The sequence below is a fragment of the Engystomops pustulosus genome, chromosome 1 (assembly GCF_040894005.1).
Source record: "Engystomops pustulosus chromosome 1, aEngPut4.maternal, whole genome shotgun sequence".
Taxonomy (NCBI): Eukaryota; Metazoa; Chordata; class Amphibia; order Anura; family Leptodactylidae; genus Engystomops; species Engystomops pustulosus.
In genome coordinates, this window is record NC_092411.1 from 15,367,759 (window position 1) to 15,393,682 (window position 25,924).

The 25,924-nt window shown below is 41.7% G+C and overlaps 1 protein-coding gene across 11 annotated transcripts in view; it reads right to left on the minus strand.

The window, feature by feature from the left end:
* Positions 1-25,924, minus strand: part of LOC140117323 (transcription factor 4) — a 366,241-nt gene that overhangs the window by 22,900 nt on the left and 317,417 nt on the right. For 7 of the 11 annotated variants that reach the window (XM_072133987.1, XM_072133912.1, XM_072133949.1 and 4 more), the window contains 4 exons: positions 18,176-18,246; positions 16,472-16,550; positions 13,071-13,147; positions 10,875-11,078 (listed from right to left, as the gene is read on the minus strand). In XM_072133987.1, coding sequence (XP_071990088.1) covers positions 10,875-11,078; positions 13,071-13,147; positions 16,472-16,550; positions 18,176-18,246 — 431 coding nt within the window. The remainder of the gene's footprint in view (positions 1-10,874; positions 11,079-13,070; positions 13,148-16,471; positions 16,551-18,175; positions 18,247-25,924) is intronic. The other 4 variants (XM_072133920.1, XM_072133958.1, XM_072133939.1 and 1 more) reach the window with 1 other exon arrangement.

A 25,924-nucleotide genomic window follows, 5' to 3' on the forward strand; every position in this document is an offset into this window, starting at 1 on the left:
CCTTGCCCATGTCATGTCTGTTTTAGTAAAGACTTATATTCTACCTGAATCAATAATGTAGTAATAATCAATAATGTAACAGATCTCTGCATTGTTCCTCTATTATTTATCCTGGAAATGTACAGATAACTTGCCATCAGCTCCCCCTATCGATAGATAAGTTTGTCATGTACATGTCTATTTAGCAGCTATTTGTTTCCCCTTAACAAACACATAATTAACAATGCTGCAGCATTTTGTTTTATAGAACTCTGTGCTGCAGACTCTTTTATTCCTCCTGGAAATTAACTAATAACCTAAGCCATGTCCTTAACTATTCCTCTTGTGAGTATGGTATATGTGATATATTTTAGATCTGTAGATAATTCTATAAACTTACAATACATAATTTTTGCTACTTTTTTTTCTCTTAGGACTCTGTTATTCCTACTAATAGTACTAAATGTCCGCATTGATTGAAGAAAATACTTGTATCACCTATTAATAAACAAATTTAGCATCATCCATTCATAAAATGTTACTATTATTTGTAAAGCGCTACAAAATTTGATGGCGCTATATAAATAAAGAATATTATTATTATTATATACAAAGGGCCACATTTATCACTCGTTTTTTCTGTTGTTTTTGCGCATTTTCATTCAGGCGCACCGTTTTTGCGCCATTTTTGCGATTAAACGCCAAACTAGCCACGCAGCACAAATAACCACCTTTCCCTCATCTATCTTACCAATCCAGATGTTATGCTGCGCCTAATGATATTCATCACTTGCAACGTCTTCATTTAGGCGCAAAAACGGGCGCAAAAACACTCCAGCCCGAAGGTGGCGTTATCTGAGAAGAAAGCACTGAGCCCCTTTGCAGAAGAGCTCATTTCTAGCAGCAAAGCTCAGCCAGACACTAGAACAGATCATACAGACATGAGATACTCTGCAGACAGGAGCTGCAGACTCTATTTACAGTTCATCACCTTCTATTTACAAAATATTCTGCAAAACCTGAGCTCACAGCAAGAGCAAGAGAAGTTTGCACAAGTTTGCAGAATGTTGCAGATACTACAAACAAGTGTCCCCCATGTAATTCTGCACAGTATCACCAGTGTCTGAGGGGGATACTGTGCAGAATTACAGGGGTGCAGCAGGAGACCAGCACTGGGGGATCCCCTCCAGGAGAAGCCACTGCTGAGGAGGTCACTGGGTGCAGGGTGTCACACACCTGGGTGCTGCTGTGGGTGTTATCTTCATTCTGGGCTGTGGGAGAAGCAGAGAGGAGCTTGTAGCAGGATTACATGTAACTGCCCGAATCTAACATTGCGCCTAAACTGTGTTAAAGTAAAGTGATTAATAAGAGGCAGAAAATATACTTATCACAGATGGTTGTAGCTTGTGATAATTCTGGAAAACAGTGCGCCAGAATTTAGGCGCAACTACTACACTTAGGCGCACAAAAGTGATAAATGTGGCCCAATGTTCCTCTGTTCCTCTGGTTCTGGAAACCATAAAGTTCGCATTATCATTGTCCTTATCAGTAGGTTTTGAACCTGTTTTAGTTCTGTTCTTACATTTATTCCCAACATATTTTAACACTTTATGAGAATAGGCAATAGGCTCTGTTATTCCTCCAGGCAATGAATGAATAAGCGGACACTGGGGCATTAATATTACTATTGTCTTTGAGGGGAAATGTCAGTATTGGCAAATGCTTGTAACTTATAATTTCTTCAAGAATGTTTAATAAAACGGTGCGCTGTTACTCTGTTATGCCTCCTGGCAGTGTCTGAATGTGTGTTACTACACAGTCCGGATACTACTGGTTATGTCTCCGTCCAGTCCTTATTTTCCTCCTTACACGCCCGGTGTCCAGGCTAATCCATGATTTCTACATAACACACTGTGACGCTCACAGGAAGCTGCTGCTGCGGAAGTTTTCTTTGGCAGCGGTGGACCCTGATGTGATACGAAGGGCCGGCGTCCATCCCAGATTTTCTACTCCGGCAGAAAAATGATATTTTTGTGTTGATTCCTACTTGGAGCTGCCAGTAATTGTCAGAGCATCAGAGAGGAGCAGCTCCCAGGCCTCGGCGTGTTTGTGCTCCCTAAGGCCAGCTCCTTCCTATTTAATCTAAGGAGGGATTTTTCCCATTTGGGGAAGTGACCATATTGGGGGGATCATATAAGTACAAAGATCGGCTAATTACATGGCTCATCATGTGACTGTACACTTACCTAAGAAGTCTGTTAAAGGGGATGTCCACAAATAGCACCACTCTTCTCCACTTTGCTTAGAGGAGAGCTTACCATAGACAGTCACTGTCTATATCAGGGCAAGACAGGGGGGAAACTGTCAGCAGGTGTGACCAAGTAGACTTCAGATAGTGTTCGCTATTGTCTCTGGTGAGATGTGTAATCAGAACTTTGTATATGCTGTCAGTAGCAGCAGGACTGTGAAATATGGCTTTATATTCCAGGATTGTAGCTTCTCTACGTGCACTGGTTATGGGTCCTCACACTGCTGGCTCTTTGCATTTCTCTGTATGTAGATCCTCCTCTGTCTCTTCCTCTCCACTCCCTTCCAGAGAGTTCAGTTAAGAGCACAGCAGTGTGAGGACATGCTCCCAGTGCACTTGGAGAAGTGACAATCTTGGAATAGAAATCCATATATCACAGTCCTGCTGCTACTAACAACATTCACAAATGTAAGATTACACATCTCTCAAAGGATAATAACCAGCACTGTGTGCAGAGATCACAGAGCACAACAGTGTCAGGATGACGGGGGGGGGGGGGGTGTATTAAGACCACCATGGGTCCTGTCTGGAGACACTTCCTATATCAGATACTAGAATCAGCTTTTTGAGGAATGGAGAATACGTCCCTTCTGCTGCTTTCACTCTGTAGTTTCATGACCTTTGGGGGACCTTCAAAGGTCCTGAAATGGCTCTTGTGTATTGAGAGTGGAACAGATAAAGAAGGATTTCATGGGTGTAGGTCCTTCTGAGTCTATTAGGTGGGTGGTTTGGGTGGCAGAGCACATCCCCAGTGTAATTGGAGGGGCTACACAGTTCTGCTGCTACTAACAACATACACGAAGGTGAGATTACACATCTCTCCAGGGACAACACCTAACACTGACTACAGAGAGCACAGAGCACAGCAGTGAAAGGACATTCCCTGAGTGAATTTGTTGAAGCTCCAATTCTGGACTATAAATCCATATATCACCGGCTGCTGCTATGGACTAGTGATCTTAGAGAAGTTACAAACCTGGAATCTAAATGTGAATGGACACTGCGCAATTCCACATTTTCCCTTTTGGGGGTGCTATAGTGAAATTATTCCATTAGCCTCAGTTACCTTCACAAAAAGGGGCAGAATTCTCCCTGCGATTCCATTCGGAGCAGAGCTGTATATTAAGGGGACCCTCCAGACAAAACTTAAGACATTGGGGGTCATTTACTAAGGGCCCGATTCACGTTTTCCCGACGTGTTACCCGAATATTTCCGATTTGCTCCGATTTTCCCTGTATTGCCCTGGGTTTTTGGTGCATGAGATTGGATTGTGGCGCATCGGCGCCGGCATGCACACGACAGAAATCGGGGGGCGTGGCCGAACGAAAACCCGACGGATTCGGAGAAAACGCCGCATTTAAAAAAAAAATAAAATTGTCGCTGGACACGCACTTACCTTCACCAAGAATAGGATCGTGAACTCCGGCGGACCTCGGAAGACTTCAGCGCAGCAGCGACACCTGGTGGATGGCGGTGGAACTACCTTAGTGAATCACCGGAAGACCCGAATCCTCCGCAGAGAACGAGCCGCTGGATCGCAAATGGACCGGGTAAGTAAATCTGCCCCAATGGGGCTTATTTACTAAGGGTCTGCGGATCCCACTTTCGTCGGATTTTCCGTCATTTTTGGGATTCGCGCCGCTGGGACAGGTATTTAACAGGGGATTGGGTCGCATGCGATCAGATTGTGGTGCAGCTGCGCTGGCTTTCATGCGGCAGAAATCAGGGGGCGTGGCCGTCGGACGATCCGACTCATACGGTCTGAGTGTGGGATTAAACTTTAAAATTGTGTCGCAAGACAATGCACTTACATGCACCAGGAAGAAGAAGGTGAACTCCGGGGACCTGAGCGGGGAAGCGACACATGCAGGATATCAGGCGCACGATCTTAGTGAATCGCGGCACAGTGCACTTTCGGACAGGTGCGTGTCAGGACAGGTAAGTAAATGTGCCCCAATCCCTTGAAGGGCATATCCACATGTAGCAGATTGTTACAGAAAGTTCTGAGACTGACCCTAAATCCATGCAGGATTTTTTTTTTTTTTGCAAATAATCAGAAGGTAATATAACCAATTCAGCTCTGCTACATCTGTACATTCAGTCTCCGTTACGTCAGCACAGCCGTATCGTATGGCGCGTATAGGTTACTCCGTGAAAGTTTCCCATTAGGCTGAGAACAGTCGGCGAGCATTCCAGCCTGTTCCCGAGCACCTGCTTTACTGATGATCTCAGCTCCGCTGCTCGAGATTTAGACATTTTCACAAAACAGCTTTTTAAACAAAAGCCAGCTGTTTCCGATCAAGGCTACAGGGGAAACAAAAAATCAGGGTAGACTGGCGGAAGAGGGGGGGGCGCTCACCCAGGGACAACAATTCTTCATTAGCTTCAAGTCCCCCCCTTAAGTACGGTAAAAGAGTCATTAAAGAAGAAAATGTGCAAAGAAAACACCAAAAAAACACAAAAATTCTAAAATATATTAAAAAAATGGACTCAAATTGGACCCAAAATGACTGGCGAAAGAGGGGATCGCTCACCCAGGGACAACAATTCATCATTAGCTTCAAGTTACTTCCCCCACTTAACTACGGTAAAAGAGTCATTAAAGAAAAAACCAAAAAAACACAAAAATTCAAAAATATATTAAACATAAATTTGGAAAGAGTCCCGGATGTGCTCAATTCGGACCCAAAATGAATCATCTTAGGAAATTGCTTATTTTTTTTTAAAAACAATGAACATGGAGGATACACTTAAAATTATAAAATTACCCTTAAATTGATGGCTTAAAAAAAAAAAAATGCCCATAATTTATAATTTTTTTTTTTTTTAGTTTTTTTTTTTTTTTTTTTACAAGCAGCCGGCTCTGGTAAATTGCTTCATTAAGCATGACACTCCGTTCCGCAGGACAGGATATTCCATGACTTCATTGGACTTGGACGAGAGGAAAGCAGTTTTTTTTATAGGTGGAAAAAAAAAAAAAGTTTGCGGCAAGTGGCCACAAAAAGCAAACAGTCTCCGAGACGTAAAGATGTTATATAACGCTGGGAGGTGTCGCTCGTGTGCAACGGACCTCCGCAGGAGGGAAGAGCGGGGGAACATTTTCCAGATTTGTAAAAAAAAAAAAAAAATTCTATACATCAGAGGACAACATGACACGCATCACATCTGGCTCTGGAGGACTCCTTCAATGGCTCGCCTGTAATACCACACTCAGCCTGTAGTGGCCACTGCAGGAGAAGTATATAAATAACACCTGATCAGATGCTGGACCTGATCACCGTCATGAGGTCTAAATTTAGAGGCTCAGGTGTGTAGATGGGACAAACGTCTTAAGATTCTCCTCCCTAGTCTGTTCTTTCTACCAGAAGATACTCAGTGTATATATCTAAGAATAGAACATCATTTTCCATGATGTTTTACAGCGTCGGGAGGTGTCACATGTCTCCTCATGTGGGTGGGGCTTCTAGCTGGGATAGAACTCATTTTCACTATAGCGCCACCTAGTGGTAACGATGTGATGGAGTATTTTTCAGGTGATTGTTTTTCTTTGGAATTGATGCTCATTTCTCAAATGATATCATGGGACAGAAAAAACACAAAATAGGCACAAAAACACCAACTGAAGAAAAAAAAAAGATAAATGACCCCCCATATCTATCTATCTATCTATCTATCTATCTCATATCTATCTATCTATCTATCTATCTATCTCATATCTATCTATCTATCTATCTATCTATCTCATATCTATCTATCTATCTATCTCATATCTATCTATCTATCTATCTCATATCTATCTATCTATCTATCTATCTATCTATCTATCTATCTCATATCTATCTATCTATCTATCTATCTCATATCTATCTATCTATCTCATATCTATCTATCTATCTATCTATCTATCTCATATCTATCTATCTATCTATCTATCTATCTATCTATCTCATATCTATCTATCTATCTATCTATCTATCTATCTATCTATCTCATATCTATCTATCTATCTATCTATCTATCTATCTCATATCTATCTATCTATCTAGAATGTAGGAAAGTCCAAGCAGCACGGCAAATATCACAAAAGAGTCCAAAAAATTGTAGCTATGTGCAAAGCCGTAATGGGTCCGGGCAAGGGGAAGGACCCTCCGAATAACAAATAATGAAAAAGGCAGCACAAAAAAATATGGTGAAAAACTGTGGTTTTAATCCATAGAAAACGACGTTTCGGCTCGTATACACGTGAGCCGAAAGGCTCACTTGAGAAAGGCTCACGTGTATACGAGCCGAAACGTCGTCTTCTATGGATTAAAACCACAGTTTTTCACCATATTTTTTTGTGCTGCCTTTTTCATTATTTGTTATCTATCTATCTATCTATCTATCTCATATCTATCTATCTATCTATCTATCTATCTATCTATCTCATATCTATCTATCTCATATCTATCTATCTATCTATCTATCTCATATCTATCTATCTATCTATCTATCTATCTATCTATCTATCTATCTATCTATCTATCTCATATCTATCTATCTATCTATCTATCTATCTATCTCATATCTATCTCATATCTATCTATCTATCTATCTCATATCTATCTCATATCTATCTATCTATCTCATATCTATCTATCTCATATCTATCTATCTATCTCATATCTATCTCATATCTATCTATCTATCTATCTATCTCATATCTATCTATCTATCTCATATCTATCTATCTATCTATCTATCTATCTATCTATCTATCTATCTCATATCTATCTATCTATCTCATATCTATCTATCTCATATCTATCTATCTATCTATCTATCTATCTCATATCTATCTATCTATCTATCTATCCCATATCTATCTCATATCTATCTTATATCTATCTCATATCTATCTATCTATCTATCTCATATCTATTTATCTATCTCATATCTATCTCTATATATTTATGTCTCTATCTATCTCATATCTATTGAGAATAGGGGTGAATTGGTGTATATGTAAAAGGTGCAAATAATTGAGCAAAAACTCTCGAGTCCTTACCTTGCGTAAGTAAAGGGAATGGTGCTAGTTGTGTGAAACTTTGCCCCTTTTATAACAATTGCACCTAAAAGTCTAAGCTAAACCTGTATTTGACTTAGAGACAAATGAGGGGCATAAAAAAAGACTCACTACAGGAACAAACAGAGACCAAGGATAAAGATTAATGACCTCCAGTATCTACATCTGAATGTCCAGGTGAATATAGTAAAGCTGTTCTTATCCGCATGTTACTTATCCTCTTCCTATGTGAGTGCCGGATGTTGTAGCTATACTCTCGGGGGTAGATGACCAAAGAGTTAAATAGCATCTCCAGCTCTGCCCCATCTGTATGTACATGCTGCAGACAGAAGGCAGCAGTGTGAGGTAAGGGGGGATGAGTGATGTATATGTGTTATGTGAGTGATGTGATGTGTATTTAATGTGACAGCCGAGTGATGAAGGTCATAAGTTTGTACCCCCCTGAAGGCGGCTTTATTTAGTAATGCGCTAAATACCGCGCGATTCCTTTACTGCGCCATTTATTTATACGATGAGTCATTTTCTATTGTCACCGGAGCGGAATGTGGAAGAAAGAACAAAAACCAGAACAAATCCGTGACCCACTACCCAGGGGTTAAAAGGAGCAAATTACCCAAGATTCTCAGGAAGCATTAAAATGTATTTTTTATATTTTTAATTTTTTTATGATTCCAGGAAAGCTGGGTGACTACCAGTTCCTGTGAAGAAGGGTCAGACATATGACTAAGAGCGGAGACTGGATATTTCTGTATTAGTGATCCCAATAATTAGGATATGACAAGAAAATGTGCCTTAAATTTCAGAAATCACTATGAGACTTATGTGTTTCCACGGTTACAGACTACAAATAAATCTGTTGTGTAGTCTGATCCTTTAGAGGCAGAGAGAAACGAGTGACACATGGCTAGTAAATTAAAATCCAAAAAATGGATCCAATATGGACATACCCAAATCAGAGCATAATCACAGAACGACCATTTTTAAAGGAAATCTATCATTTAAATCCATCCTGATAAACCAGGGACATTACTCATAGATCCAGGCACCGGGACTGTGGTATCTTCTTATATTTGTCATCCATGGCCTCCTGCCTTCTAAAATCAACCTTTATAATTATGCTAATAACCAACCCTTCCATGCTGTAGCTTCACAGGCTATTACACTGCCTTCCCTGCCTTCTCTGCACTTCCCCCTCCCTCACACTCAACACAGAGAGGGGGGAAGTGCTCCTGCACAGAGAAACTGCATGTGAACTTACAGCTCTGCTACATCCATCATATACCATATAAACTTGAGTATAAGACGACCCGAGTATAAGCCGAGGCTCCTAATTTAACCACAAACTATTGGGAAGACTTACTGACTCGAGTATAAGCCTGGGGTGGGAAATGTATTGGTAACGACCTTCCCCAGAAAGGGGGCACAATAATGGGGGCACAGATAAAGATGCACAACAGGAGGGGGCAAAGAAGGGGCACACTAAAGGGGTGCACAGATAGAGATGCACAATAGAAGGGGAAGAGAAGGGGGAACAATAAAGGTGGGGGTGCACAGAGAAAGATGCACAATTGGGGGGGGGCGAGAAGGGGGCACAATAATCGGGACACAAATAAAGATGCACAATAGAAGCGGCAGAGAAGGGGGCACAATAAAGGTGGGGGTGCACAGATAAAGATGCACAGTGAGGGGCGGAGAGGGGGCACAATAAGATGGGGAAGCAGAAGTGGGAGCCATAATAAGTAGGTCAGAGAGGAGGGAACAATAAGAGTGGCACCAGATAAAGGGGGGCCAATAAGAGGGGAGCGGGAGCAGAGAAAGGGACCACAATATTAGGAGAGGGGGAGTGGGGTTTTACACAGGGTGAGAATATACAGTAGAGCCAATAATCTAGGTATTACAGATGAATGCTTTCTTCGGCCCAGAGGTCGGGGGGTATGTATACAGTAAGTTACCCGATCTCATAATATACCATTTAGCCATTCCTGGTTTGAAAATGTGTCAAGATATATTGCAACATTCTAACTTATGTGAAAGCTTTTAGAACTTTTTGCCGGTTTGCTCCACTCACTTCGTACATTTGGTACAGTCTCTAACAAAACTGGCATTAAAAAGTCACATGATGATAAATCCCCCCAGACTGAGACCAAGTAGCAACACTCAGCTCTGCTACATCTGTAGCTCAATTACCCGAATATACAAAACTAAGAAAAAAGTCAATGGGCTCACGAAAAAAAAAAAAAAAATTATGGAAAAAAGGAAATGCAAGAACAAAGGGATTTTTTGGAGGCGCAGTCAGTTTTCAGGCTAGCCTTTGACCGGTTGATAAGTTCCACACCACATGCTCTGGAATCATGTAGGGGGGGGGGGGGGATAAGCAACATGAAGGCTCCGGTAATTTCTTCCACATTGCCGTCTTTAGTACTTGAAACAGTCTATAACTTTGTAACCATCTGCAGAGAATAAACCAGCAGGAGGAAAAACAGAAAACAAGGGTGACCTACGCTACGTGGATCTATAGGCTGGCCTCTTTGTCTGAATCTGGGAAAGCTGGGTAGGTTAGGTATGACGGGCACTGCAGAGGTAACCATCAACCTCTCCAGACACCTGAATTTTGATTCCAACTCCCATCAAGCCGTGAGAGGTCTGCTGGGAGTTATGGCCCTATAGTTACCAGCTCAGCAAACTATGGATATTGGAAAATGCTGGTTGCCGTTCAGGACACGGGAAAGCTTTGTGAGCTTGTAGTACAAATAAAATGGCTCAAAACTCAGCTTTCCAAGATAGAGACAAATTAAAAATGCCTAACGGGGGGCTGAAGTAATTCAGGCTCATTAGCATAATTATAAAAGTTGATTTTAGAAGGAAGGAGGCCATGGATAAGAAATATAAGAAGATTCCCACAGTCCCGGTGCCTGGATCCATGAGTAATGTCCCTGGTTTATCAGGATGGATTCTGATGGGAGATTTCCTATAAGAATTGGGGAAGACAAGTATTGGATACAGGGGATGTATAAAGAAGCAGAGGTGACATGGATCCATAAAACAGTCTTTTTTTAGATGCATTGGTGCAATGCTCCCTGGGAAACATGTATGCAAATTTTCTCTCTACTGCCACCTATAGGTTTGTACTATGTATGTCAATGTCCGACCCATTACTGAGCCTTGAAAGAAGAATATGTATAACGGCCAAGCTAAAGACAGGCTATGGATGTAGTGGGGAGTATCCCCTTGTAGCCCATGAGGCCAGAGTAGGATACTGATTGGCTAGTTGAGATTTCCCAAGCCGTACTAGTCGTCCCTGTATAGGGTGTTGCAAGGAGTCTAACAGCATCCCTGGAAAAATATGAATATTACACTAGTTCTTCCCACCGATGGCAGAGTCTTAGATGCCATAGACATGAAGTGAGTCAATCATACTCCATTAGGATTGCCCATTGCCGAATAATTGGGGCATAGGGTTCGGGGGGGGGGGGGGTCTCTTAGGACACAGTATTATAGAATAAAGGGCTCCTCTGACTTACCATTAGGGAATGTCTGTTTGCTGACAAAAGTCCGGTTCCATATCCGGAGCCTAGGCCGCCCATAGCTCCGTTGTGAGATGGTCCAATTAGTCCGTGCATGTCGCTGTGGCTCCCGGGCATGGCTGTCGAGGGCCCCACTGCATGGTTCCTTAATACATGAATTGCATCATCTAATCTTTCCAATCTGTCTTCAATTCGGCTTTGCTGTAGGGGAAGAAGCAAATGTCGGTGAAGAACCGCCATATTGTATGGTGATTGATATAATACCGTGTGACGGTTATATGGAGACTATGAGATAAGCTTTAGCTGGAGGAAGTAACCGTCTGAGTTCATGGTAGCTTTTGTTGAGTTATAGTTTGGGCCATCAGGTCATCCAGTTATTATGCCCCTCTGTCAACTCTCCCTGGCAGACACAATTGCCCTGGCATCGGCCTCACTGTACCATGTAAACATTGGAAAATAATGTCTAATGTGAGGGTGGTGGAAGAAGAAGTAGCTAACAATCCCTCCATTTTCTCCAGACCTTCATGGAGGCTATTTAGGCTTGTGATAATCCATTAGATTGTGACGGTCCATTAGATGGACATTCCCTCATCAAAAATTCTGGGAGTCTCCTAAAAACAAAAAGCATGACTTCTGGTACTGTTGGAAGGAGAAGGAGTTCTCCTGCATCCGTAGATTCTTAAACATGAATAGTCTTGAAGGTGTTTTGGGTACTTTATGTTTCGAACATGTCGCAAAAAAGGGCAGGGCCTGGCATAAAAAGTGTCTATGTCCCTAAAGAGAGTGATCCATGGCCAAAAAATGGCAAGTGGGGGCTTCTGCCATATGGGGTGTATAAGTAGCCCCAAAAATCTTGGAGTCATGCTACCCATACCACCCTCCCGTATCAAGGTTGTCAAATTTTGGCAAGCGTCGTCATGACACAGTAATGTGCAGAATTATATTTGGACCCTAACAGGCAGCAGGTCTCTTCACCCCTGTTGTGTCATGGGTGGAATTTAGGCAATTACATACTGTATCAATGTAGGAAGACAATACAAGTGTGAACCATATTGGCAAATTGGGAAACACGCTCTGTCAAAGTCATGCTGACTTTCAAAAAAGCTTCCTTGGGCCCACCAGATAAAATTATTATGGGGGTCCATCCTTCATCTTTGACCCTACAAGACTTCAAATTAGATTGTGTTCTGATGTATGTCTGGGGTCCAGAATTAGGTCAGAGCCTGAGCCCACCAGAGAAACCTTTGGCATTGTGATGGACCACAGCTGCACACAGGCTACACATTAGGGGGTCGATTCATAGGATACAACAAGGCAACATCATAACATTTTTAATATTCATCCAATTTTGCATATTCATGGAGGGGGATTTATAAATGTATCGCAGGCCCTGACATTTTGAAGCTCGATAACACTAGTCATTGTACATAATGATGTATCTGTCTCAGTTTAAGACTTTAGAGTTCTACTTTAAGATCTTCCATGTGCTCCTTATTCTTTGGGGGGCACAGGTTATTTTTAGCCTGATCACACCCCTTTCCAAAGATTAAGGGGCAGATTTACTTACCCGCGTTCTCTGCGGTGGATTCGGGTCCGGCCTGGATTCACTGAGGTAGTTCCTCCGACGTCCACCAGGTGTCGCTGTTGCGCTGAAGAGCATCGGAACGCACTGGAGTTCACCGAGCCATCCTGGATGAAGGTAAGCGTGTGTCGAGCAACTTTTTTTTTTAAATGCGGCGGTTTTTCCGAATCTATCGGGTTTTTTTACGGCCACGCCCCCCAATTTCCTTCACGTGCATGCCGGCGCCGATGCGCCACAATTCGATCGTGTGCGCCGAAATCCCAGGGCAATACAGGGAAAATCGGTGCAAAACGGAAAGATTCGCGTAACCCGCCGGTAAAACGCAATTGGGGACCCCCTAAGTCTCCATTATCAAACAAGATGGAAAGTGGGGTAAAAAATAGTCTAAAAGCCTTCATAAATGTGTAGGAGGGCGGTTTATTAGGCCAAATATCTGAACAAAGTGGCTTCATGAATCCCCCCCCAAGAGAATTTTTGTTTCTCATGGAACTGTAGAAGAAAAACGGATCCTGACAGATATTTTGAAGTCTCCAATTATAAACATGACACTACATAAACCAAAAAAAAAATAAAAAATTGCATGCTATCATTTTCAAAACCGATCCACTTACTAGAGAGTGTAAGGGGCCTTCGTAGTTGGGAGAAGAGGAAGTCTGTCCGCCATTCCTTGACCAGACAGCTGTGCCGGCTAATTAAAAGGAGGGAAAAAAAAAAGACACGTAATTATCTGCACAGTTGCATAAGCATCCTCTTAGTTAAAACTTTTGCAGTTGTTTAGTATATATGCTAATTTTTTTTCCGAGCAGACCAGACATATGGAGACTTTCCAAAAACATACTTAAGGGAAAAAAAAAAAGTAATTTTTTTTTTCTCTAGCAAAGCGGAGATACAGTCCAGCGTGTTCCTTCAGGCTGCTTTCTATCAAAGGATTTCATTGACTCGGCAGGTAATACCTAAGAGAGACTCCAAAGCGAGAAAACAACTCAATATCCCCCCCCCCCCCCCAAAAAAAAAGGCAAGCAGGGATTTCAGCTTTCCAAGTCTGTGTTTCGGAGCCTACAATCTGTCCTACCTTTCCCAGGGACGTGGATGTACATCATTACGGGAGTTGACGTGGCCAACACCAGGGCCACTTTTGTGGATTAGAAGGGGATTTTTGGGAGTTTTTGATGTTTTTTTTGTGTTTTTTTTATAGGATATTACATTTTTGTCCTAAGCCTTTAATGCCCATAATTATTTCCAGTAAACCCAAAAAGGCCTTTGACTGATCCAAGAAGGGAGCGTTTCCCATCAGCAGGCACATTTTTGTGGTCGTCCCTTAAATCCTAAAATAGCGATCACGCCGTGCATGTAAATATGGTAGAGGGATCTCCTAAGACCGGGGTTTAAAATGTAATTGTTCTCATAGGTTTGGGGCTTCTGGGTTACAGACAATTACTACTTCTACTCAAAGTCCGAGTAATAACTTGAGGATTATGAGCCACCATCCAAAATCTGAATTGGGACCCCACTAGCCCCCAATAATAATAATAATAATAGTTCCTTTATTTATATAGTGCACACAAATTATGCAGCGCTGCAAAGAACTTGACAAATCAGTCCCTGTCCCCATGGACAATCTAAACAACCTATCAGTATGTTTTGGAGTGTGGGAAGAAACTGGAGGACCCGGAGGAAACCTACGCAAACATGGAGAGAATATACCAATTCTTTGCAGATGTTGACTTGGATGGGACTTGAACCAAGGACCCCAGCTCTACAAGGCTGTAGTGCTAACCACTGAGCCACTGTGCTTGCATCAATATCATAGACTCTACAAGTCCAACTTACTTCCCACACCTGGCACTAGAATCATCCTCCCGGGGAACAGAGGATGTGTCCCCTCCACCTGCCTTCAATCTGTGGCCTCAGGATCCTTGGAGGACCTTCAAAGGTCCTTAAATGGCTCTTGAGTATGACCTTCATATGTCACAGAGGGGCATTTGTCCCACCTCAAGTACAAGGACCCAGGTACAACTGCTGCCTCTTCATCCCTATAACTACCCCTAGGGGCTAGGGGCCAGTACCTTGATCTGAATCAATCACAGAAAAATTTGGCACTCCAATTTTTGCAAAATATAAACAAAAATATAATAAAACATAAAATTCTTGTCTACATTTTATAAAAAAAACGGAGTGCCGAAGTTTTTCTGTGATGGGCGTGATTTAGAATGGGCTGGTACCATGTTCGAAGCACCCAACAGTACTTTTATCTGAGACTCCCCACCCCCGGTCCTAGAGTGGGTGTAAAGGACCCAGAAATTCCTGGTTGCAGCCATGTGGTCATATGTCCAGGCAACACAGGAATTGCAGAGAAGGTAGGAAACTCTGGAGTCAGAAGAAGGTCAGTTGGGTCTCCTCTTTGTTTGAACCCATTCCAATTTTTTTGAAAATTATTAAAATTTTTCCCCATTTAAAATAAAAAAATATTTATTTTTTTACCGTATCTAAATTTGGGAATTATGGATCTCCTAGACACTCTATGGGCAATAAAACACATCCCTTTTACTTGTATTTAACCATTTTTGTTATGTAATTTTTGGACCTTTTTTTACTCTTCCGGGGTTATAGAAGTTGTAGGATATTTCATAAACACTGGAACAATCACATAACAAATTTTTGTCTGTAATGGAAAGAACCTTCTGTGGAAAAATGTCAAAATGACTTCTATGAGTTTCATTTATTTTGTTATATTTTTATTATCACAATGTTATTACGACATTATTTATTTTATTTTTGTTTTCTGTATTATTTTGTTATATTTTATTTTTTACTTTTTTAACTGTATTTTTTATCTCTTTTTTTATATTTTACATTATTTTGCTTTATTTTTTTTTCGTTTTTTTTTCACCTTTTTTTTCTTTTATTATCTAGTTTTATTTGCTTTTCTTTTTCTTTTGTTTTCTATTACCCATATTTTATATTATGAAATTGAATCTCGCTCTTTTGGCTCTGTTATTGCCAACTTCTTGATTAACCGACAGTTCTAATATATATATTAGATTAACCGACAGTTCTAATATATATATTAGATTAACCAACAGTTCTAATATATATTTATATATTAGAACTGTCGGTTAATCAAGAAGTTGGCAATAACAGAGCCAAAACAGCGAGATCCAATTTAATGGTATAAAATAATAGAAAGCAAAAGAAAAAGAAAACCAAATAAAAATAGATAATAATAAAGAACAAAAAAGTGAAAAAAAACAAAAAATCAAGCAAAATAATGTAAAAAGTATATATCATCAGACAATTTTAAGAGTAAATAAATTTTACACAATTTATTTAATTTTTTTTTTAATATCCATAAGAGGGAACTCATCAGCACCCCGATCCAACGCCTTCCCACCGGACATCGTGGTGCGGACAGATTGACACAATTTGCACAGTGGACGGATGACAATTAGCAGGAGACAAGAAATTATAATTAGATGGGAACTTGTCTTGAGTGTGACATCTCCCATCTTCCTGCAGCAGTGATGCAGCGATAGGTTATGGGAACCTGATCTGCCATCTGTGCTGATCACACTAAAGTCTGCTCCAGTAGTGTAACAATAGTAAACGCAGACGTAACACCTAGACAAAGTGTTTCAATAATAAATATGTTGCAGATTCCAGCCCCTGCACAATGCTCATCGTAACATATGTGCCTGCAAAAGTCTCCAATCCCTTCACCGGCTCCTCGCTCACACATTCACAGGAATAATGCATGGATCATATGCGGAAAAACATGTTATCATCAGCTTCATGCAATCTGCTGCCAGTTATAGGATGGTATACGCTGCCGTATTAGCAAAAGCAACACATTGAAATATTCTTTGTACCCATCATTCAATTCTAGGTCCAAAATGTATCCAAATTATCTACTCTGATAAAGAAGTTAGTAATAAATTATGTCTGCCTAGAGTCGCCACTAGAGGGAGCTTTTTACAAAGGACACATATTGAAGCAATGTAGTGCTATTTAGTACCTGAGAGAGATGGCGGCGACCCAACTGGAGTTGAAGGATTGGAAGGAAAACTGTTGTTGGTGTGATCGGGTGAGTAGATCTGAGGAAGCACAAAAGTTTTATCAATTCATCTTATTAATGTATAATTTATAATAAATAACATAATGTCAGCATATCACCAGTAAGGTCAGCAATATTTTTAACATTTTGTATTTTAAAAAAGATTGACATCTTACTTTAAGGCTGTGTCAGCCATATTGCTTGTCAACTAGCTACAGCATCAACCATAATCACTATCAGCCAAGTTTAAAGTCATCCATAGTGTTTGTCAGCCACCTTCAATGTCAGACTTATTGGTTGTTAACCGCCTACAATGTCAGACTTACTGGTTGTCAACCACCTGCAATATGAGACTTATTGGTTGTCACCCACCTGCAACCTCAGACTTATTGGTTGTCACCCACCTGTAATGTCAGACTTATTGGTTGTTAGCCACCTGCAATGTCACACTAACTGGTTGTTAACCGCCTACAATGTCAGACTTATTGGTTGTCACCAACCTGCAATGTCAGGCTTATTGGTTGTTAGTCACCTGCAATGTCAGGCTTATTGGTTGTCAGTCACCTGCAATGTCAGGCTTATTGGTTGTCCCCCATCTGCAATGTCAGGCTTATTGGTTGTCACCCACCTGCAATGTCAGACTTATTGGTTGTCACCCACCTGCAATGTCAGACTTATTGGTTGTCAACCATCTGCAATGTTAGGCTTATTGGGTTTCACCCACCTGCAATGTCAGGCTTATCGGTTGTTAACCACCTGCAATGTCGACTTACTGGTTGTCACCCACCTGCAATGTCAGACTTATTGGCTGTCACCCACCTGCAATGTCAGACTTATTGGTTGTCACCCACCTGCAATGTCAGACCTATTGGCTGTCACCCACCTACAATGTCAGGCTTATTGGTTGTCACCCACCTGCAATGTCAGACTTATTGGTTGTCAGCCACATACAATGTCATACTTACTGGTCGTCACCCACCTGCAATGTCAGACTTACTGGTTGTCAGCCACCTACAATGTCAGACTTACTGGTCGTCACCCACCTGCAATGGCAGGCTTATTGGCCGTCACCCACCTGCAATGTCAGACTTACTGGTCGTCACCCACCTACAATGTAAGACTTATCTGCTTACCCATCTGCATTTTTACCATATTGGTTGTCACCTTCTGTTGTTATAATAACTGCAATATTAGTTATTAATTGTTAGCGATAATGTTTTGTTTGTCACTTATCAGATATATTGATGATCACCCAGCTGTGTGGTCATACATATTAGTTGTCACCTATCTGCAGTCACCAGTCATATTGGTTGTTACCCAACTTCAGCCGTGCTGGTTGCTACTTAGCTGGGAAGTCACCCACATTGACAGACACCCATCTGTCATAGCAGTTGTCACCCTGCTGCAATGTCAGCCACATTGATTGTCTAAAGAACACACATTCTGCAAATCCATACCATTGACTTACTGAAACCTCTTTGGCTTTGTGTAGAGATGTAGCAGTGCTGAATTTGTCATGTAACTTTTTGAGTGTAGCCACAATGACAACCTCAGCCTTGCTATGTCTGTACCACAGAGAACAATGGAATAAAAATCTGCAATAATCGGAAAAAGTATAATCGCCAAGAAACCTTAGTAAATATTAGGAAATCATTAGGTGCTTACTGATGCCAGAGCCTTTCCCAGCGCATCCCCGGTCTGCGAGCTTCCCGCTGCTCCGCTGCTTCTGTTTGCTGCTAAAACAAAAGGACGCACTATTACAAGACGCGGAGAGGCGCGATACAGGTGTCTATTCCTGGTCCACTTCTCCATAATGTAATTGCATTTTAATGCTAATTATATCGCATTAATCTTTAATTAGCATTAATTTGTTTGCTGAGTTAGATGTCAAATATGTTCATGTTACATTTGTATGAGCAAAATATAAACTCGGCTGGTTACCCATTCATTTATGTTACGATTATGAGATTTGATGCCCGGACACCCCCCCCCCCCCCCAGATTTTCCAGGCTGGAGGGGGTGAGATAATCACACATGTGAACATTAATATAAATGCATAGTCAATGTGGACCCTCGCTGTGAGAGGATGGAGCTCATTCAGCAAGATCTTGTCACATCTTAGTAACTGTCGAGGAGGAATTTTCAAAGTAAGGTCCACCTCAGTAGATCTATCCTACGGTGACCATACAGAATTGATAAAAGCTCCTCCAAGAACTATTGTGTAACATGGGGGTCCTGCAGTTGGCACAGTCAATGGTTTGCCTAAGTTTCTGTCTGCCATGTTTGTTTCTCCATTGGGGCCAACTCACAGTCCACCTCTGGGTTATGCAAGACAACTTCTGCCAATGGAAGGCATCGGACCAATAAAGGTTCCTAGAGTTTTAGCTCCTACAAGGGTTTATGCTTTCCTGAATGTTGACGGTTTACCATGTACCATGCCAGGCTTGCTTCATTAATATAGAATCTGATGATCAAGGATGTGTTACTTGGCTTATCTCTAACTTTACATCTGTCTGCCCTGACCTACAACTTGACTTTGGACTCCACCTGCCCTGACCCAAGATTGTTTTTGACTACTCTTCGGCCAGTTTCATAACAATGTCTCTCAGATCTTGGTGAGCCATTACTTACACCCGGACCACTTCAAGAGATAGTAACCTGGTGATCTGACGGCCAAGGAATCTGTATTCATAAATAGGATGTTAAAGGGTGAAAACCTATGAGTTCACTTCCTAGGAGTGTCCCAAAGCCAAACAGTTAGTTGACTACCTGCTATCTGGTGACTATTCTTATGATGGATCTGTACCTACAGGTAGTAGATGACACAGTGAATATCTTAATTTGCTTATATTTACACACAGTAGTAATGAGTCCCTGGTATCTATTTATTTGTTCATATCACAAGTGCAGCACAGGGGAGTCTGGAGAATTACATTACATGGCTGTCCAAGGTTGTCCAAAGTTGTCCTCCAAATCATAGTACTCAGTCACTTATAAAAGGGTAGCAGTTAAATCTAACTTTATTTTCTATTTGAGGCCATGGTGGACAAGTTGTGCGAAAAAAAAGTTGTCCCATAGTTATACATATCCCATGAGAATCAAAAAGTTGGACATTCAGGTCCTTCTCTTGCTCTGGCCTTGGTAAGGCTTAGAAATTAGTTAATGAAACTCTAGTTGAGAAGCCCCAAAAACTATGGAGCATTTTGACTTAGAGGTCCATCTCTGGTCATCTCACAACAATAATTTTTCTATTAATGCTCGTGCTGTTCAAATATTACCATCACGATAATCTCTAAAATATTTCAAAAAGTTTAAAAAATCTTTAACTGATCTTCTTGGGTAAAAATTGGATGAACACAAACACAGGAGAGAAAGTTAAGATATCCCAGGTCTTAGAACTCAAGAGAGGGTCAACAATGTTTCAAATTCCACCCAAGTTGGTTTTATCTTTTTGACTCTATAGGCTGAATAAACTATTTTTCGATTTTTAGGGAAGAATTGCCATTTGATTAGCCTGGAACAGCTTATTTCCACCGTCCATATTTTACTAAATACGTTGTGAGATCTTAGATCCTAGCTGTAGAGTGCAGATGACAGCAGGCTTTGTGGGTCAATGTTAAGTCAATAAAGCCTCCTGTGTTAATGACATTACTGTTTTCAAAACCATAAGCGTTTTATTTTTATTAACGTAAAATCATTAAGTTAATGGGTTCATATTCATTTGAAGGGTTATTTTCATCATTTATATCTGTTGGAGACCTATAAGCCCTATTGGTTTTAGAATTTCCGTTTCATTTTATGGACTATAATTATGACCATTGCTCATGTGATCATGATGCAAGATGTGAGGTCCTGTAGTTGGCAATGCTCAGCATCGTGACAGTAGTTGTGACCAGGTCCAAAAACATACACCAAAAACACCTAGAAGAGAGGGAATCCAGGACATCAAATGGTTGGAGCTCTGACATACAGGTATTAGAGTAAACTAGAAAAACCTAAGAAGAACATAACGGATAAAAAACACTCAGGTATTTTGTTGCTTTTTTGATTAGATGAGATCAACAGGTAAGTATGGCTTCCAACCTCGAATGTGTGGCTAAACGGTTCCTAACCAATTGGTAACATAAGCAATTTTGATGACCATTGATCTTCAATTGACCAACTTCTCCTGACCACACTAAAAAATGTTACAGATGAACAAATATAACATGACCAATCCTACTTTCCATTGACATGATGTCCTGGTGGAGAGTCAGCACACTGCCAAGCACATAGATTGACTTGTTAGGTACAGCTTCGATACTTTTAGCATATGGATGGGTGATGTAGATGGGTGGCATCTGAGGTACACTCAGGATCCCAGAATGGCCTATGTCAGTGATGAGTGCCCAAACTACAACCAAAATCCACTTATTTACTGTGAAGTGCCAACGTGGCATCTTAAGCAGTAACTTATTATTACGTGTTCTAACACATCTTTCAATCGTATCAGCCGCCTGAGGCCACCAATACAGTTGAAAGAAAGAGGGTCTTTCTGTAGAGGAAGATTGGTGGGTCCAACAGGATGACCTCCAGTTCTGTCAACACCACCTCACTTTTCCTGGCGTTCCAAACAGCCAGTGAAGTGTTGCTTTAAAATAGCGCTGAGAGCATAATCTCATAAGTAGCCTGGGACTGGAGGAAGATTTGGTCCTGTTTGGTGAACTCTGTCCTGTGGTGATGGCCTGAGTACCCACAGAAAGGGCTCTGAGTGCCACCTCTGGCACCCGTGCCATAGGTTCGCCACCACTGGCCTATGTAATTGTAAGACCAGAGGTCTATGACTCTTTTAGCTTTGAAGGCTGGTGTATATTTCATGTCCTCTTTATGACGTCTTTATGCAAATTTTTGAGCTCCATGTTAGAAATTTAGGGAGTGGAAGTGGGAAAAAATTGTTTGTTTAAGTAGATTAAAATTTGTGTAAAGAGTATATAAAGCTCTATCACATCCCTACTAAATCTGTTCTTTCAACCCCTCCTTCTCCAATTGTCAAAGTGCATATGTCTAGAGTCATGGCCAAGACCTCCAGTTTCTCCTAATCAATCAGCAATGCTTTCCTCTGATCCCTGCCGTCTTCCATAAAAGTCATGACCATAGTCATGAATCAGTCAGCCGCTACTTAAATCACGTGAGATAGTAGAACCATCATGTCACGGATAGTGGACCCCTCACATGCTCTCCGAGTCTCAACTTCTAACGACCCAGCGCCTCAAACGCAATGCACATTTACAAAAAAAAGTGAGATACTTGAGGAATCACGGGACTAATATAAACCATGCCTTGGAATAACCCAAAACAGACAAAACTATGTCGGAGCCCGGCTGGCAACGCTTTAAGTTTTGCAACTGTAAATGCCGGGAAATAAAATCAACTGCAGCGGACTAAAGGCGGCTTTCATGCCGGTGGCTCGTGGCCAGGAGAGCGCAGAAAGGGAGGCTGACCAGAATAAAAATAATACATGATCTCGGATAGTTTATTGCTCTCGCAAAGCCTATAAATGTAGACAGTCAACCTGATATTTTTGAAGACCGGGCCATAACTACAACCCCGGCGAACGTATGTAATATAGAGGGATTGAGTGATATAACTGAAGACCGGTGTGGATTTAGTTCAGCCCAAAAGAGTATGGTTTCCTTTCATTACTTTATAAATAGTCGTAAGTAACTTTCACAGACTTTGATTCTTTCTAGAAAAAGCAAATAAATCTAAGATGTCGTTTATACGGGAACGTTCGTAAAGCTCCATGTGATAAGTTCCAGTAATAGATCCGAAGACTCAAGAAATGCCTTCAATCCCGTGGCTTCTGTCCAGGCGTCGTGTATACAGTATATACAGGGTAGAGTGCTGGAGGGATCACACCAGTATTATCAGTGGCGTGTGGTGGGGGAATGACTACTAATGATTTAACATTGGGGGCCAGAAGATTAAAGGGCACCATTAAGTAGCATTTTGGTTACTGAACCACCCACAGCTCCATGTCTATTTGTCCCCTTACAAATAAATGAAAGTTTTCTGTTTGGGGCTTTAAGCCTATCCAACACTCTTGCAGATCTTTACCGAAGCAGAAGCAGCTCAACGACACTTGCTCCAAACATTGGCCATACGCCTAGTGAAGTTTGAATGAAGTTCCCCGGTGTCACTAGACCATTGCATTGGCACCGGGAGTGGGAGACATGAGTCTGATAAAACATAGGGAATCACGTTACCAGAGGTCATTGTTAGCATAGTCCATGTAGTAAGCGATTGCATGTTCTGTGTGAGTTTATAATTGTAATATCGTGTAAGTAGTGAGTGCATGTGCTGAGCTATCATCAGGGTGCATGGTCTGTGTGGTTGAGGTGCCTACGGCCTTCTTTGCGTAAGTAACTCGTGGATGGTGGCAGTGTGGATTCTGTGGAGTAAATTTAGCGTAAGGACGCCATTTTGTGGAAGTGGGCGGAGCTTAAGGGCTAAATTCTGGGACTCCATAGAGTAGTTATCCCAGTGTGTGAACTCCGGTGAGTCGGGTTCGTGACAGATTGGTGGCAGCGGTGGGCAAATTTACTTACCCGGTCCATTCTCAATCCCGCTGCGCGTTCTGTGTGGAGGATTCGGGTCTTCTGGCGATTCACTAAGGTAGTTCCCCGCTGGTAGGTGTCGCTGCTGCGCTGAAGTTCGTTGGAGTGCACTGAAGTTCACCAAGCCGGGCCGGGTGCAGGTAAGTGCGTGTCAAGCGACATTTTTTTTTTCCAAATTCGGCGGTTTTTCCGAATCCGTCAGGTTTTTGTATGGCCATGCCCCTCGATTTCCGATGTGCCGTTGCCGATGCGCCACAATCCGATTGTGTGCGCCAAAACCCCGGGACAGTTCAGGGAAAATCGGCGCAAAATGGAAAAATTCGGGTAACCCGCTGAAAAACGCGATTCGGGCCCTTAGTAAATGACCCCCATAGACTTATCTCTAGGTCTTATTTTAATGTAGCCATATAAAAAGTTGGCCCTTTGGATTTGGACAAACCGCAAAATTTTAAAAAGGATTTGGTTGCAAGATCAAGCACTCACATGCATCGGGAAGAAGCAGGTGAACTCCGGAGGACCTCAGGGCAGAAGCGACGGATGCAGGAACTCGGGCGCATGAGCTATGTGAATCGGGCCGGTCCCGAATCCTCGTCGGACAGTGCACCGCGGGATCGCGACAGGACCGGGTAAGTAAATCTGCCCCACTGTCTCTTTATGTTCTAAGAAAGTTTGTAGATGAAGGAAGTTTGTAGGGTCTATGTATGTTTGTATCGAGGAACAGTCGGATTCTAAGTCTGCACTTCAGAGACGAGCGACTTTCCCAATGAGCCTCTCAGCTGCTCTTCTCCCAGAGACGGGAGGTGAAGCCCCGAACAGACAAGAGGGAAGGAAGGGAGCGAGAAGAGGCGATGGAGAGGCCCCTCATGGCGTCTCTGTATGGGGACCGACCACTGATGTCTGCACTGAACGGCTCGAGGTACAAAGTGACTGCAAACAGTGTGAGATTTGTTATCAATTACAACAGATGCATGAGAGCCGCCTCACGGTCCAATTCTAAATATGTTCTCACAGTCGGCGGCTTGTGAGGTTACTTCACATGCGAAGAAAGAAAGTTTGAAGAATTCCATGTCGCACTCGCATAATTAATATACAGATGGCAAACGCTGGTAAATATGCGCTCAAGGAAAATGGCGATATTCAGCTCCGCAATGAAGCGCTCTATCGTGTCCTTACAGGACGGTGACCGAGACTGAAACATGTGACTGCGGAGATACAATGTTATCATCTGAATTATTCCAGAATATCCGGATAAAAAATTCCGAAAATACTATTTTGTTTTTAAATGTAAACCCGCAACATATAAACAATGAGGCTTCTCTCAGCGGATGCCGGACGCCATCGCAGACATCTATCTGTCATCCAATCCCAATATAGTGGACTGAAGATACTTCTAGCAGTGCTAGACCCCCCTGAAAGCTGTTAATACCCATGAAAATGGAGCCTTTGGGGGATATCAAGACTATCTTAGAAATCCGGCAGATAACCAATAGCTAACACTCAGTCGTCCCTTGACATAGACGAAGGCAGCACTATTTCTCCGTAAATTTATTGTTCGATGGGGCTCAGATGATGCACACATCTTTGTTAACTTGTAAGGCAGCTCCCTAAAAGAGCTGTGGTTTTCCTTATCCCATCCTGGAAAACATACTTGCATATTTTCCCAGAATTCCCTAGTGGAGTGTCAATGGCTGTAAGTCTCCACACACTTACAAGGCAGACTTAATTGGCAAAGTCTCCATAAGGAAAACTTTTACTTCTCAACCCTATATGTTATGATATATGTAGGTATAGCGAGTACTGTGTCCTTGACTCTCCATGTTATATTACATGTACAAACAGATAGTACTGTGTCCTGGACTCTCCATGTTATATTACATGTACAAAAAGATAGTACTGTGTCCTGGACTCCCCATGTTATATTACATGTACAAACAGATAGTACTGTGTCCTGGACTCTCCATGTTATATTACATGTAGAAACAGATAGTACTGTGTCCTGGACTCTCCATGTTATATTACATGTAGAAACAGATAGTACTGTGTCCTGGACTCTCCATGTTATATTACATGTAGAAACAGATAGTTCTGTGTCCTGGACTCCCCATGTTATATTACATGTACAAACAGATAGTACTGTGTCCTGGACTCCCCATGTTATATTACATGTAGATACAGATAGTACTGTGTCCTGGACTCTCCATGTTATATTACATGTACAAACAGATAGTACTGTGTCCTTGTATTTTTATATGATATTGTGAATACAGGCAGTACTGCACTATGTTTCTTTATATTGTGATTTAAGTATAGCTAGTATCGTTGTGCGAGTGTTTCTTCATGTTATATTATATGTAGATACAGATAGTATTGCGTCCTTGTCTTTTCATATGATAATGTACAGGCAGTACTGCACAATGTTTTTTTCATGTTATGATATATGTAGGTATAGATAGTACTGAGTCCTTGTCTCTGTATATTATATGTAGATACTGCATGCCATGCCTCAGCTTCACGGGCTGATAAACTGTGCAGAAGCACTTTCCCTACCCACTATGTGAGATTACATCAGGCAGGTGGAGGGGAAAGTGCTGAGGGAGCAAAGGGAGGGGAGACATTGTAACAGCCTGTGAAACTACAGGAAGAGGGGCTTTGGTATTGCCCCCAGGAGCCCTTCTGGCTCATTAGCATGATTTTCACAGTTTATTTTAGAATGAAGGAGGCTATGGATAATGCATATACAATGATGACCACAGTCACGGTGCCTAGATCTATGAGTAATGTCCCTGGTTTATCATGATGGATTTTGAAGGTAGAATAA